At 35.0% G+C, this 16,618-nt stretch overlaps 1 protein-coding gene across 7 annotated transcripts in view; it reads right to left on the bottom strand.

Moving 5' to 3' along the window:
• The window catches only part of LOC121441113 (lysine-specific demethylase 6A-like), a 136,517-nt gene that overhangs the window by 29,418 nt on the left and 90,481 nt on the right, over positions 1–16,618 (bottom strand). For 2 of the 7 annotated variants that reach the window (XM_041642248.1, XM_041642247.1), the window contains exons 10-17: positions 15,093–15,219; positions 10,802–10,900; positions 10,486–10,705; positions 9,799–9,933; positions 8,548–8,643; positions 7,318–7,419; positions 6,047–6,442; positions 2,045–2,823 (exon numbers count right to left, since the gene is read on the bottom strand). In XM_041642248.1, the coding sequence (XP_041498182.1) occupies positions 2,045–2,823; positions 6,047–6,442; positions 7,318–7,419; positions 8,548–8,643; positions 9,799–9,933; positions 10,486–10,705; positions 10,802–10,900; positions 15,093–15,219 (1,954 nt within the window). Of the gene's footprint in view, positions 1–2,044; positions 2,824–6,046; positions 6,443–7,317; positions 7,420–8,547; positions 8,644–9,190; positions 9,347–9,798; positions 9,934–10,485; positions 10,706–10,801; positions 10,901–15,092; positions 15,220–16,618 lie in introns of all 7 variants that reach the window. The other 5 variants (XM_041642245.1, XM_041642246.1, XM_041642249.1 and 2 more) reach the window with 5 other exon arrangements.

The raw sequence follows: 16,618 nt of genomic DNA, 5'->3' as shown, positions 1-16,618 counted from the left end.
TTTATTAACAAAAACTGCTCTTTCACATTGCTCATAACTTGTGGGCCATAACATAGCTCCAGAATCACCCTCCCCCCACTTTAAATGACATCTCAGTTTCTCCCTGTTTTTATTTTGTTGCTGTTGTTAAAACAAATGTCCTGAGTGTCTAGAGAGAGTGGACAAGCCCCTGCTTTAGCAGAGTAGAAAGAGAACTAGAAAAGGAGGACAGAGAGCAGATCAGTCAAGGGAGAGGCAGACAGAAGATAAGCATACTGGAAAGGAATCAAGGTATTGTGTCTCCAGTCAGCTATGGCTATTGAACTGGACACTTAAAGGGGTTCAATGTTGAAGTGAATGATAGTAACTTGTAGACAAAAAGACTAATGCCTCTAAATTCAAAATTTCTAAAAAACGAATTTTAGATGTTCAGGAACCCTACTATATGATTTATTTATTTTTTTAAATTTAGAGATCTAATGTGTTAAACGCTGACATGAAAAAAAGTTAGGACTGGTCAAGTGTGGTGAAGCACACCTTTAATTCCAGCACTTAGGTGGCAGAGGCAAGGCATCCTGGTCTTCAGAGAGAGTTCAAGGCCAGAGAGAGCCTGCTCATGTCTCCCCTACCCCCACCTCCCCACCAAAAACAGTTAAGATCAGTGACAGTAGTTGTCATGTTGTAGGCCACTCAGGAAAATGATACCAGCAAGATGGCCTAAACAAAGAAATAATAAGAAATATAAAAGTAACCACCTGATAGTTAAAAAATTGACAGAAAATAATGACAATCAATGCATGATAAAACACAGGCCAGAAGACATTTAAACACTTCAACTCAATTTTCTTTTAAAAAAACTTTAGTATATTAAAGTTCCAGTGTCACAATTGAAGTGGTAAATTAAGATTAATTAAAATTTATTTTAAACGAAATTCTTCCCAATAAGTAGCAAATTTACTTTAAACTAATTCTTTCCCGTAAGTTACCCATAAGCAACATATTCTACAAAATAAAACTCAATTTTATATAAACAATTCACTAATGACAAACACTTAATGGTAGATCCAAGATACAGTATCAATAAAACAATCTAAACAGCAGAAAAGATAATGACACTTTTAGATAATAAATAAGACACACTAGTACTGGCAGTTAAATGGGAATTATTTCAAATTTTAAAATTAAATTGTTATATTAAGTGGCCAATGTCAACAGACTCAATGCTTAATTTTTCTATTTACAGAATGCTTATTTTCTGTTTTTTGATTAAACTTGCAACCAAATGAAGACCCTTTAAAAACCTACATCACTGCCTCAACTTAAAATTTAATGTAGTAGAAAAGTATGCAGAATTCCTTGTTGTGATTATTCCAAACAGTGTTAACATTCAAGATTTATTCATACACAGGGGATGACAAATACAAGTCAAGGAGAAAACTTAAACGTGCCATGCACAATGAAAAGACCATTAAGAATCTCTATCTCCAAATACTACAGAAAGATGGTGCTAGCCAATCAGACTGATCCTTTGATGATGAGGTATTTTTCCTCCTTTAGGAGACTAATTTTCCTCTAAGTTTGAAGGTTTAGCCTTCCAAAACTAACATGAATATGCTTTTCCTTTCATGAATGGCTAGCAGGCTGCCCTAATCTCTATTGTTCCTTACTTCTTCCTATTTCCTTTATAATTTCTTGTAGAGTCATGAAGTGTAAACCAGAGACTAACCTTGATGACTGTTGAGGTCTACCTCTAGTCTAACATTTAGTGAGTCCAAAACGAAAATAAACAATAGGCTCTTCAAGGCCTTGTTTTTTAGTCAAATGTGATTCCATCCCCAGAGCAGACAATAACACTGAAACCAGCAACTGTAGTAACCAGTAGAGGGCAGTAATAGCATGTTCAGAAACACCCTCTCAGATTAAGTTACGGAAGTTTCATTCAAACATAACAAACCTTCCAAGTTTTTACTTTAGATGACTGATTACACTATCTTTTATTTCCCAGATCTTGATCAGATAAATTGTCAAACATTTTTCACTCTGTGATTAACTTTCCCACACTAACCTGCAAGCTTTCAGAACTTCTGCTGAGCTGGGATATATGGACACAGACATTGATGGTATGATCTGAGGACTAGGTTTGTGGCTAACTAGAAGCAGATCTGTTTTAATGGGGCTCTGAGATTCTCCCATTCCTTCTCCATTAATTGTGTGCAGCCCACTGTGAGGGCTGTTAAGGCTGGTAACACTGTTTGTGGTTGTCTGCTCGGTGGATTTAGGAGAAGGTGTTGCTGTGGAAATGGCTGAAGATGGTGAAGAGGCAACAGAATTATCAGTCTTTGTATGGACAGTAGGGTGGATGTTATTGACTTTGTCACAGGTTCCAGGACCCACATTGTTATTAGCTTTTCCCATCAACAAGGCAGAGAGCTGAGGATTGTCTGAACTTAGTAAACCTGGTGACTTAGAATCTCCATGGCTAGGACTGCAAACAGAATCTGCCATCACCTGATGGACATGATTAGGAAGTCCCTGAACACTGGCAGTGCTGTTAGGTGTCTCTCCAGTATGCCTGCTTGCTTCAGGCATGGTCAATGTGTTTCCTGAAGGCTTGCTCTCTTTGGTTAAGGTAATGCCTTGTTGTCCACCTGAGGTAGCAGTATGAGAGGAGAGGTGATTGAGAGCAGCCCCCTGTGTTACTGAATTGCTAGGCAGGGTGGGATGTCCATTCTGATTTTGAATACCAGAGCCAGCTGCCTGGAGATGCTGGGAAGGCCCAGTGGAAGAGAGAGGTCGTTCATCATTAGGACCTGCCAAATGTGAACTCTGACCTTTGTGAAGCCCCTAAAAAGAAAAATAGACAGTTTAAATCTTATGTTAAACTCAGAGCATACACAGAATTCTAAGTATTATAGGTAAAAGTCACTAAGGAAAATTATCTGTATAATTTGACATAGTTCCTAAAGTTATCAAAAAAGTACTTACAGTTAGCGAAAAGAATTTCCCTAATTAGTATGGCATACATTAATTTACAGAAAGCACTAGGAATGCTAACTTAAGTTTTAAAACATGTACTTTCATTCCTAAGATCAAACATGGACAGACATACAATATCATTAATAATTAAACAAGAAATATGACAAACCAACTAATGGGTCTGTGATCTATTAAGAGATTAATTCTATAGAAAGCAAATTTATGTATTTTTTTTTAAAATGAACAAAGAAATTAGGACTATATTGTGACTTGAGAATGACTTTAATAGCAGAGTTGAGAGCTTTTTTGACAGGTAACATTTAACCTGGCAATAATAAACCATCAGGAAATAAAAATTAGCTATTGATACATTAAACAGTAAATTTAATCCCTAGTAAAAATAAGCAACCATAACCCTGAAATCAGCTTAAAAAATGAAAATGTAATGTTTGTATTAAAGAACTTTACCAAAACACAAAACAAAACCCAGTAACATTACAAGTTGAATATAGTTTAGTATATTGAAGAGTATAATTAGATTATCAAGTAAGCAACTACAAGTTCAGTAATAATATCAGTTAAAAGATGAATCATAGAGCTGAGTGTGGAAGCCAACATTTTTAGTCCCAGTACACAGGAGGGAGACACAGGATGATCAAGTGTTCAGTCATCCCCAGATAGCTGAAGGCCAGCCTAAGCTGGAGTATATGACATCTTGTCTAACAAAAAAGTAAAACAAAACAAAAAGGTTAAAGCCTTTAAGTTATATCGGAAAATTCTCATTAAAAAGAAGTTACAAATATTTCAATAACTAAACTACCCAAGAAAGTTTTAGGTGAACCAAATTTCTATTTAGTATTTGTCAGAGGCTTCTCAACAAATACACTATTATAAAGTGCAAACGTGACAAAAATATTTAATCATCTCTCTGTACATCAAGGCATTTTAAATTACAAATTCAGAAAATGTTTATATAATGAATTTTTTAAAGCCTGCCTAATCTATCATACTAACATCAGAGGCTCAAGCTCTCCAGCTGCGTGCGGTATTATAAGCAACTCCAGGAGGGAAACTTTTTACCTGGAATTAGTTCAACATTTTTAGACAGTTTTCTTACTTCATTACAACTATACTATAAGGCTCCTGCAGGCACTGAGCATGAGGGACTGGGACACCCTGCCATTCAGTGACATACAGAAGAAGTCTTTTGGCCTGCAAAATCATTGGGATCAGGTCAAGTATTTGTTTCCCGGGACAGAGATGGCTATGTCATAGGCAAGGATATCCTGAACTTGAGTTCCTCCTACATCAGCTTCCTGGATTTCAGGTTAGGATTAGAGAGGCATGAGTCACCACAATCAGTTAGAATTTCTTGTTTTATTTTAATGTTTACCAGATTTCTAAAATAAGATTGAGTAGTTTTGAAAATTTCAGCAATTGAGCAAGCCTGAGATGTAGAGGGGAAGAAAAATAAGAGAACTATACTTCATAAGCATAACAAAGGCTCCAATTTACGTAACTGCCAATTACACTTTAGGCATTTTTACAGAAGTTTCACGTTGTCCTTAACAATCTTTTAATGTTTAAAGATACCAAATTCCCAAAACATACCCTCTCATCTAACAATTCTTTCCTCTATTTTGTCAATCTCTCTACTGAATGTTTCCCATTAGCTTTCACTGCTATTTTGCATTTTAATTTAAAATATGAACAAAACCAAAATCTGAATTCTATTTCTCCTTTAGCTACCCCCTCCCTCATGTGCATAACCAACATGGTTGTAAATGTCCTGTGGGAACTATCCATATCTGCCACCTCCTTTAACCTTTTCACACAATTAGGTTTCATCTGCAACAATCCACTGAAATTGCTCCTATTCAAAAGTTCCCAAATCATCTCTGTATAGAGTCAAACAGACCTTGTAACTCATCTGGTATAACACAGTATTCGCTTATTTTTATTCTACTCTTTAAAACTGCAACAAACATTACCCTTAGCATCAGGCTATTAGAAAGAAGAAGGAAATGTGCAACACAGGTTATGGCATGGATTTCGGTTGCATTTATTAATTTCCCAACTCCAGGAATGTCACCTCAAATGACATTAACTTACTGGATTGTGGTGGTTTGAATAAATATGGCCTCCATAGGCTCATAAATTCAAAATTAGTCACCAAGGTATGACAAAATTTAAGATTAAAAGGATTAGGAGGTGAGGCCTTGTTTGGGTAGGTGTGGCCTTGTTGGAGAAAGTGTGCCACTGAGGGTGAGCTCTGAGGTTTCAAGAACAGAAGCCAGGCTCAGCAGCTCTCTCTCTTCTTGCTGCCTTCAGATCTAGATGTAGAACTCTTCTCAGCTACCATGTCTATCTGTGTGCTGCCATGCTCCCTACCATGAGGACAATGGACTCTGAAATTGTAAGCAAGTCCCAATTAAATGGTTTCTTTTATAAAAATTGCCATGGTCGCAATGCATCTTCACTGACAAAGACACAAATCTAACGTCCTTTATGATATATACTTTGATCAATACCTTCTTGAAATATAAGATATGGCTCATATTCTCCTCAATGCCCAATACCTCACAGCTCAATCCTTTATTCTAGTCTTAACAGTTCTTTAATTTCCTGTCTAGCAAATTACAAAAGGACCTTATGGTTCAATCTTGAATTCTTTTCCCAATCAGTTCCCACCGTCTGTAATCTTACCCAGTCTCAATTATTCTTGCTTATCAAGATAGCTTAAAATTAGACTTTTCTTTCTCATACTCTATTTCTATACACAGATGTTGATCACTATCTACTACTACAAAAATAGGCATTTTTTTTAATGAGGCCACTATAAATTAGAAGTGGTATGGGCGGTTATACAATTTATTTTCTTCACTAATAAATTTTCCAATTATTTCCATCTTTGGAAATGTTATCAAGGAAAGAAAATATATACATATAAACTGAATTGAAACACAGCAACAACAGTGTATAACTAAATAATTCATATAAAAATAGTTCCTCAAACACTTACCATGCACAAACCAAATAAAGACAAATTATTATATGAGAAGTCAATGAAAGCAATTAGTCTTTCTATTACCTGAGTGGAGTTAGATAGTTGGTTTTTCCACGGCTCCTCTGTGCTGCCGGTCAGGTTTGTGCGGTTATGAGGTAGAGTGGGTGCGTTTCGCTGCAAGTAAGGCACGTTTCCATTACTTCCACTTCCTGTTATGTGATTATTGCCTATCAAAATAGTGTCTGTACTTCCCAGCGTTCTTGGTGTGCTACAGGGAACATGGCCTGCAGAAAAGGGTCCATTGGCCAAAGACTGCCCAGGACAGGTAGGACGGACTACAGACTGAGAGACACTAGGCATTCTGGTCAGAGCAAGCTGTGACGGTTGGCCAGAGACTGAGTTTGTAGGCAGTGATGAATCAACTGTTGGCCCATTAGGAATTCCAGTAGGCTGTACCTGTGCAACTCCTGTTTGTCTCATCTGCAGGGAACAAATGAAAAGCAAAAAAATACAGTGTGTATAGTCCAGAGGGGAGAGACTCAGAATGTAAAGATGAATAATCATAGGCTCTGATCTGATCTCAACACTTCATTTCTCTAGGTTAAAAACCATAGACTTCAAAAACAAAAAACTATATGTAAGCTTCCTAGGAAAAGCAGAAATGTTTCATGTTAAGGAAACATCTTGTTAGTTATGACAAAAAAAAAGGGCAGCTGAAATCTATGGCAAACTCTGAAATTCATACTTCTTCCAAGGAACATCAGATTTTTATTCTAAGGTGGGTCTAGTGGAGCAGGCCTAAAACCCCAACTATTTAGAAGGTCGAGGCAAATGGATCTAAACTTCAAGGTCAACTTAGCAACTCAGACCTTATATGTGTTGGGGGAAGGGGGCGCAGGACACAGGAGGGTATTGTAGCTTAGCAGTAGTGGTAGCTCCTTTAACATGTACAAGGCCTTTGGTTCAACCCTGAGTAAACCACAACAACAATAATAATAAAGACAGAGAATCTATAGTATGACAGATTCTTTAAAGAACACAAATTATAAAATAAATTTTAAAAAATTAATAAAAAAACAAAGGAAGACATATAAAACCTAAACTAGGTTTAATATATTTTACTAAGTACTAAGAACATAAATAAAATACCATGGAATTAAATAATAAAAAAAGCTTAAAATTAAATCAGTAGATGTTCTTTTCTTAAAAACTCCATTACCTAGAATTTTAAGAAGCATGGACCACAAAATTCTACCAAATATAAGTAGACATGAGTATGGGTGAGTTCTGAAATGATGCTATAGTAAAAGTACATAAAATTCTATCAAATTTTAGAGGGAAAATGCTATACACACTTGGTGTTGCTGCATTAAGACAAACTGACTTTCCAGCTGTTCCAGCATTAGTTTCTGTGCTGGGTTTAAATTATTTCTATTTGCACGGAGCTGTTCCAAGTGCTAGGGGAAAAAAAGGGAGAATATAATTAAAGACATATCTAATAAACAAGCTAACAAATCTGTGAAACCTTTATCTGAACTAATTAGAAAAACTCAGAACCACTATCAGGTTGGACACTGATTTCTGATCAACAATAATCTAATTCTAATCTTAAAAGTTTTTTTTTTAAAAAGTTCAAGAAACCAAAGTAAAAACTGAGCATTCATCTGAATATGGTTTATTATAATGTGATCTTTGTAAGAGATGGACATGAAATTTTACTAACACAGTAATTTTCAGTGTTCATGAAGAAAACACCTCAAGTTTATAAGATAAAATGCTCCAAAAACCATTGAATAGAACAGGAAAAGTTTGAAGACATTCTGAATGTCTAAAACTAGTGATCAACTAAGCAATAGTGTCGTATCTAGATAAAGAAATAGGAGCTGTTCATTTTTAAGACCCCTAGTGAATTCCTAAAAAAAAATATCATAGAAAAGCTAAACTTACAGTTTAATGCTTTTTCAGTCACAACACCACTGCACACTGTGGGGATAGCTTGTGCAGTATTAGGTGTGACAATACAACTAGTATAAATGTTTCTTCATTCACAACTTCAGGTAAGAATGCAATATTTACCACCAAACTTAGCTACCTAAGCTTAGGATTATTTTGGATATTTTTCTCTTACTGCTCACACAGAGATTTCATTGTGCTTCTAGAATGCTATAATTTAAAAGTTAACATGGGTTTATTCCTGAAAATTTTCACTTAGTATTTTTGGACCAGAGGTTTAAGTTAAATAACTTGTAAATAAATATACAACACACCTCTGCAAAAACAGGCTAAGAAACAAGTAATGCCAGAAAACTTGGGGGGCAGGGGGGGGGACTGAGGTAAAGAAGTTGTCAGTGGGTTAGAGTAGAAGATAAAAGAAGACTTTATCCTACATAATCTATATCCATGCTTTATGTATATGAATGCATTGCCTGTTCCCAAAAGAGAAGCAAACTAGAAACAAATGGGAAACAAGATTGAATTATCTTCATTATTCTGGTAAACGTGTAATCACTTCATTCAACTTTAAGAATTTCTAAAAGTTCACTATTTCTGCCACATAACTTTTCTTAAAAACATGTTTTACACACCTGTAATTTCTGTGGTGTCAAACACCATGAATGAGCTTGTTGCTGTACAGGAGGATGGGGCGCAGCATGGCCACCACTCCAATTATCAGAAGAATTCTGAGGAAAATTGATAAAAAGAAACATTAAAGACTATTTAGTTAAGACAATAGGTTAACATTAATTAATGAAGGCCAAAAGATTACAAATTAGAATATTTACATATAAGAAAATCATTACATTCATTAAAAATAACTTACATGCACATTAAACTTGATAGTCATAACATCTTTTAAAATGCTGATTCTGTAATAAACCACCCCCCAAAAAGCCCACCCCTAAACTATGGCCCAAATGACTAGCCTATATACCACATTATCCACTAGGTTCATTATTAAACATAGTTCAATGTTGGCAAAAGTGATGATGAAAAGTGTGCTGATACCTTAACGGCAGGGAAATGGATAAAATGATTTGATGAATGCAAATTTATCCCTACTTGATTTAATATGATTCTAAGACTTTGGGATGGGGAAACTCAAACCTTTTACTATTCTGATGTCCACAGATTTAAAGTAAAGGACAGAAAATGTTCAAACTGCGCAATTAGAGGGCAGTTGGAGCTCCTTTTTTTGACTGGGATTTTTTATTTCTCTAGGACATATACCTTTGTTGGACTAGATGTTCTTTTCCTCTTGGCAGGACTGGACAGGTCATCTACTTGGCTAGGAGGAATCATGTGTAGTGGCAAAGACTGCTGTGAAATTGGTGTTTGACTGAGGCCTAATACAGGTTCAGTATTTGGATGATGAGGTTTACATGCCTAAGAATCACAGAAGGAAGACAAAAATGGGTGCTATATATTCTTACTTCATTCCTTCAAATTATGAAACTCACAAGCTGCATACTTTTCAAAGTTATGTGGACATCTCTGATTGCAATTACTTAAGGTCAAAAAATCAATGAATCATCATCAATGGAGGAATGTGTACCTTCCTTTGAAAATCTTTTAAAAATTAAATGAACTGCTGCAGCATTATTTTGAGAAATCTTGCAAAATCATGAAAATGCACAAAGGTTCTAAGTTGGTACCCCCAAATTTTGTCCCATACCAGAGGGAATTTTATTTTGATTTAGATTCCCTTAGCACTTAAATGAAAAGGCTATTATTCATTAATAAAAGCCTTCTATGCTTACTTAAAATAAGCATGATTACTACAGATTGAAAAGAACCCTTAAAGCTGGGCACCTGCAGAACATAACCCAACTTCTCACCTGCTGTGCTGTGTTCATGGCACCCTGCCTGGAGGTAAGCTCTGCGGGGATTGGTAGGCTCCATGCCTCCTCAATACTAGGAAGTAATTTAGTTTTATTCTGTAGACTACCTTGTGGAAGGTTACACAACTGAGCCTAGGAAAAATTATGTAAAAAGCAAATTTAACACAAGCCTACTTGAGTAAGAGTAAGTCCACTAAATCTTCCTAAGTGCTAATTGTTTTTAAAAGAAAATAGATTCTAAACTTGGGGCTTTAGAAAGATACTAAGTATAAAGAGGGTTACCAGAATATAAACCTTTGTGAAAGTCAAAATATAGCTATGCTGTTTCCAGGGTTCTCATTAGCTGTCTTCTCATGAAATTTGAAGCAAGAGTGAAAGACAGTGTTTGTGTTCTTTTCTTTAAAATGCTATGGCAACTTAAAAATGTAGACAGTACACTGAAAAAAAAAACTTATGTAAATTAATATGCATCAAAATGCAAAAGAACATTTTTAATAAAATATTGCTTATCTCACTTAAAATGTAAAGTAAAACAGTATTGCAAAGCTATGGTATGTTTACAAAATATGGAAACAGATTTTAGACATCCGAAGACAACTAGACAAAATTTCCAGCCACCCTATTCCTGCCTGAGTGTTCTGGGGAAATATGTGGCTTTAAAAAATTGATATTTAAAATTTTTACCTGTAAATATTTAATCCGTGCTGCAAGTGCAGAGGTATTACTAAAATTTTTGCTTCTAGTTGCATTTAAATAGCATTTAATAGCATCCTGAGGCTGGTTACAGGATTCATAGAGAGTGCCTAGATCCATCCAGACTGCAGCATGGCCATGGTCCAACTGTACAGCACAAATATAGGCCTGTAAAGCATCCATAGGCTGATTTTGTTGTTGATAGAGCACACTAAAAAGAGAAATTAAGAAAAAATAAGTCAATTAAGAATAACTGGTTTCATAGCCTGATTTTTATTACAAAGTGCATTATGTGATGCAGTCTTACCCTATTGAACACCATGTATCTGCACTTGCTTCTGATTTATCAATAGACTGCCTGTAAGATATAAAGGCATCCTGAACTTTCCCAATACTTGAATAGCACCTGAGAAGAAGAGGGAAGGGTGAAATGTAAGAAAATTCCATCAATACCAAAACAAATTACATTTGTTTAAAAAGGGTTATATACCAAAGCAACAATTTTTTAAATGTATTATGCTAATATATCTAGGTACATGGGTATATATGTACAAGGATATTGCAATATACAATAATAACTAGAAATTCAAAACTGTATTATAGTTTCCTTAAGCATGCTAAAGTATACTGCATTGATACAATCTATTAAAATGAGTAGGCCTTATCACTTCAGTATTATAAAACTGAAGGTTAAGCACAGTCCCTCCACACTCTGCTTTTTTATCTTGAACTCTAGTTTTTCAGCCAGAATACAGAGTTCTAAAAACCAAAACCACATGTTTTTAGTAAGAGCTAATGAATTTTTTAAATAACAAAAGGCAAATGTTCTTTAATTTATAAAAATGCAAATGTAATGGTTAATCTCTAAGTATCATAAACAGTATAAATATAGTATATAGTATTTCATGACTAGCAAAGACAGCAATATAAGATTGAGGTTTCAATCTTTGTCAATTTCTTACTGAGGATGTACCTAAAGGATGCAAAGCATTACTGAAACTATAAAAATAGAAATTATGTTTGGTGCTGTAAGAAAAAATAAACAAAAACCCTAGATCTTGCATTCAAGGAACATACAATTTAATTACTTTTCATCTGTTCTTTCCTTCTATTCTGTCCCCACCCTGGGTCTTGGTTTGTAACCCTGGCTAGACTAGAACTCAAAGAGGTTCACCTGCCTCTGCCTTCTGAATGTTGGAATTAAAGTTCTGCTTCACTACCCCTAACAAGTTTGCAATTTAAATGAGGATTGAAGGCACTATAAATATCATAATGCCACACATTATGATGGCTAACACAGACATTTTAAGAAGAGACTACAATTTATTCAAAATTTGGAAAGTTAAAAAGAGTGATCAAGTGAGACTAAAGAATGTGAATATTTATAGATAAATATTATTTAGAGCAGAAATTCCTAACTGCCAGCAAGTAAATCAGAGAAAAAGATAGCTTTCCAGTAAACTAGTATTTGTCTTATTATTTGCTTATGTTGGGAGAACACTAGTTAAGAGTAATCAAAAGAAAAAGTAAATCTGAAAATCTTTACTTGTTTAAAGACTATTTCTATCCTCCTAATTACTCCTTGAAAAGTGTATGAACCACTGAATCAGATACAAAGGGATGAAAGGAGATATTTCAAATAGATTTGAACTACATGGACAAATCCTGACGTATTTGTCTAAAATTAAGCGCGCGCACACACATACACACACACATTCTCTCTCTCTCTCTCTCTCTCTCTCTCTCTTTCAGACAACCCCCCAAAAACCCCAAAATCTATTTTCCTAACAATGGGAGTGGCTGTGATAAAACACTTTACAAGAATATTACTCTGCCAGCAAGTATAGTACAGACTGAAAGGAAAATTATGTAAAGGCAAGAGGATAATTACATTCACTGGTTTGGAACATGTCAAAGCGAGATGAAAGGAATGGAAGCAGAAAGAGCAAAAGAAGGGAGGAAAAATAAAAGAGTAGAACAGACTTCATAATTGATTATTATATATGCACTGAAGTGCGGCCACAACTTAGTTGCAAAATCCGATTAAACAGTGAAAGGGAGAAACTAGAGATGTAGCTCATTAGCAGTAGTAGAGAGCTTGCCTAGGCCCAGGAACCCTCTCTTTCAAAAGAGAAGAAAAAGAAAGAAGGAAAGGGTAGAATATGATTTTTGTCACAAAAGGAAATGAAGTTGATTGGAGAATATGATGAATAAAAAGATGAGGCAATTAGGATGGAAAACCTATGTGAAAACATTGAAATTTAAAATAGCTCTATAGAAATCTACCTTTGAAATTTATCTATATGAAGAAAATCTGTAAGAACAGAGGACATCTAGTAAAAACAGGCCTAAGAATTACTATCATACAGACTGGACAGTATAAAAAAAATTACTGACTAGACAGAGAAGCACATTTCACATAGTACCGACAAACTGTTCTATTGAAAAAAAATTATGACATGAGGTCAGTAATAAAGTAAAAAATGGAACAAAAGCATAGGGACAAGGACAGAAAGACAACCTTTAAAATATTATTTATTCATAAACATCTCATATTAAAAGCACAACATTAGACGGTAGTGACTGTAAGAAAGCATCAAAAAGTTTAATGTAGACCCAGAATATTATAACAGATGAAAAATAATTACTTTCTGAAATGATCATCTTGAATCATAAAACAAGTTAGACTATGATAACTATCCCTTGTTTAAGAAGTCAGGAAAGTTTACTGCACATTTGCAAAATAATACATCTCAATGGTACAGAATATACAACCAGCTGACTGAAGAAAGAAAAAAAATATGGACTACTGTTCACTGAAGTTGAAAATTACTGCCTTTTAAAACAGTAATTTTAGGTATGGTTCATTACAAACCAATTTTACAAAACTAGAATTTAAGTGCAATCACAAAACTGAAGCTTTGACACAGGAAGGTATGTAAGAGATCATCTATTTTGCAGCCAAGTAATTATTTGTTATAAGGGTTGGCTGTCCAGTATCTTGTACTTTTTAGCAGAATCCTAATCTCCACCCAAGGGGTCCTAGTAAGTACTTTGCTACAGTTTCTCTTGTCCCCAGAGAACCACTAATTTAATGCAATCCCTTTATGAAAGACATCACATATTTGAATCATAAAACATGGGAGATGCCAATCTGGCACTGACCCGGAAGCTGGAAAGATGCTGTGCATGCTATCCCTGGAGAAAAGTAATTATCAACCTCACCCAGCTGTGAACCCTGAAAACTGGAAAAAATGACTGACATAGCCAGACATACCCATGAGGTGCAATGATGGCACAAACATATTGGGAATAACCAAACACTTTCTGATTAAACTTAATAAGACCCACTCTACATGCATAAACTCATACTCAGTACCATTATTGAGGTTAAGAACCTGTGACCAGACAGGCCTAGGTCGTAGGAAAGAACCTACTAAATGGACATAGTATTAAACTGACTCTTAATGAATTATTGTTACACCCATAGATTACTGCATCTCTTAACCTTTATTAGAGAAGCTTCTATTTACAGTAGATAGCGATTAACAGAAACCTACAAGTGGTAACAGTAAAGAGAATAAGAGACTGAACATGCCTACTTCTAAATGGGGCATTTATATTACACCTTATCCTCCCCAAGATTTAGGGACCATTGCAGGTAGAGTGTTTGTGAAGAATATAAAAGGACCAGAGTCAGTGGATGACTGGGAAAGGGGGGAGGATCTGATCTGAGAGGAATTGGGGGAGGGATGAATATGATCAAATATCAAAGTAAAAATCAAGAGGAAGAGGGGGAGAGGAACTGAAGCCTCAAAGGGGTTGTATATGTACCAACTACAATTTTACAAAAATTAACTGAGCCCGTGCTTAAATCTGAGTCTTTTGGTACCTAGTACAGTGATCTTTACACTATATTATGAAAGGTAAAATGAATTAGGATCTATCAGATGCATATAGAAAGAGGGCATCTCAAATAGCACTGAACAAATTTCTGACAGTTGATGTCTCTTTCCAGCAAATCTAAGAAGAATGTACTTACTTTCTCAAAGAATGTTAAGATTTCAAGTGAAAGTGGGACCTGAGTTCTACTGCAAATCAAATGCTAGAACTCATGAGGAAATGTACAAAGTAGTTCACGGAAAAAAAGTAGTATCTGATAGGACCTTTTTTAAAAACTAGCAACAATTCAGGTTAAATAAAAAATTAAAATAAAAGCTGGGCGGTGGTGGCACATGCCTTTAATCCCAGCACTTGGAAGGCAGAGGCAGGTGGATCTCTGTAAGTTCGAGAGCAGCCTGGTCTACAAGAACTAGTTCCAGGACAGGCTCCAAAACCAAAGAGAAACCCTGCCTCGAAAAACAAAAACAAAAACAAAAAAAAAATTAAAATAAGAAATGCCCTCTTAAGGAAACAGGATTATGTTATGATGAAACTAATATATTTAGAAGCTTTCTTTTATCATTTACCTTTCAGGAACCTTTATTATAATCTATTAAGAAAAAATATACTGTTCAAGGTATAAATGAATGTCGAAGTTTAAAATCTCTTCACTTTAACTATCAACAGCAGAATATAACTATCTGGTTAAATCTCACCTTCCAAGGAAATACCAAGACTGGCCAGAATTTGGATCTGCTTCCAGGGACTTCTGGAGATACTGAATAGCATAACTTTCCTTGGTGGCCTTATCTCCCCGGAGATCCACAGTGTGATGCATCCAACCTTTAAAACATTAACATATACTATATAGTAGTTATGTTTTTAAAAATATGAAGCAGAAAATTAGCAAAAATAAGCTTTTCCATCAAAGTATTACTGATCTACTTCAGAAAACACATTCTAATATTTTAGAACTAATAATTCTTGCAATAAGAAATTCTTTCTCATAGGAAGGAATGCCAAAGAGATAAACAGCTTTTAAAAGAAATTAAAGAGTTTAAAAATTATTACTTAACAACCAGTAGATTACAAATTCAGATAACTTCAATAATCTACCATTAAACATGTCCACTGTAAAGGTATACATTATCAATCAAAATTGTAAATAACAAGACTGCATTGACTACTAGTAATTTTTCCATACTGATACAAAGAACATAGAAATATCATACATACTATTCTATATAAAAATTAAGTATAAAGAATCCCCAAGATAATCTTTTGGTCCAATATTTACTTCCGAAGAATACATGTAAAACTGTAACAGTTCAGATTAATATACATGCACAATACTACTTCCCTGGGTAAACAAATTCACATTGCATGTAAAATAAAAACTATAAAGAATTATAAAATGCTTAACTTTAAAAAATAGAACTATATAAAACCTATCAAACCTCTATTCAAATGTTAGGAGTAGGACAAAATACCTAACAAACTTTTCTATGAATCTGATCAAGGGACTGGAGATGACTCAGCAGTTAGGAGCACTCACTGGTTGTTTAAGAGAACTGGGTTCAATAGAATATGATCAAGGGACAGGAGATGACTCAGCAGTTAGGAGAACTCACTGGTTGTTTAAGAGAACCTGGTAACCCAGGTTTTGTAACTCCAGTTTCAGGGGATCTAATGATTGCTGCTTTGTTTGTTTTCTTTTTTTTTTTCTTTTTTTTTTTTTTTGGAGGGGAGTGTTGACCCTTGGGTGGCCTGGACTAGCCCAGCCTTGAACTCAGAGATCTGTCTGCCTCTGCCTCTCAAATGTTGGGATAGCAGGCCAGCATGATCAGCTCAGACTGATGATGTCTTCTGGCCTTGGAAGGCACCAAACATGCCCTTGTTACACAGACATAAATGTAAGCAAAACAACCATACGCATAATATATATATAATCGAAAACAAAAAAAAATTTGGTAAGTAGTTAATCCAGCAAAAAATATACCATGGAATACTGTATTTTAAATCTTTGAAATGTGTAAGATAAATTTGGTTAAATCTGGCAGTAGGTCACATTTCAATTGTAAATCACTTCAATGTATAAAATTGGCTCTGTGCTTGGTACAGTCTACAGCACATTAAACAAAGTTAAACAAGCAAAACACTCTTTCCCAACTCTCTCCTTCTATTACTAGCAAAACAAGATGGAGATGGGGGAGTGACATCACCCACCAGGCAAAAGCATTTG

The sequence above is a fragment of the Microtus oregoni genome, unplaced genomic scaffold (assembly GCF_018167655.1).
Source record: "Microtus oregoni isolate MIOR12 unplaced genomic scaffold, Mior012 000073F_ref0000255, whole genome shotgun sequence".
Lineage (NCBI taxonomy): Eukaryota > Metazoa > Chordata > Mammalia > Rodentia > Cricetidae > Microtus > Microtus oregoni.
Note: the sequence above shows the minus strand (reverse complement) of the source record. Positions and strands in the feature narration are given on the sequence as shown.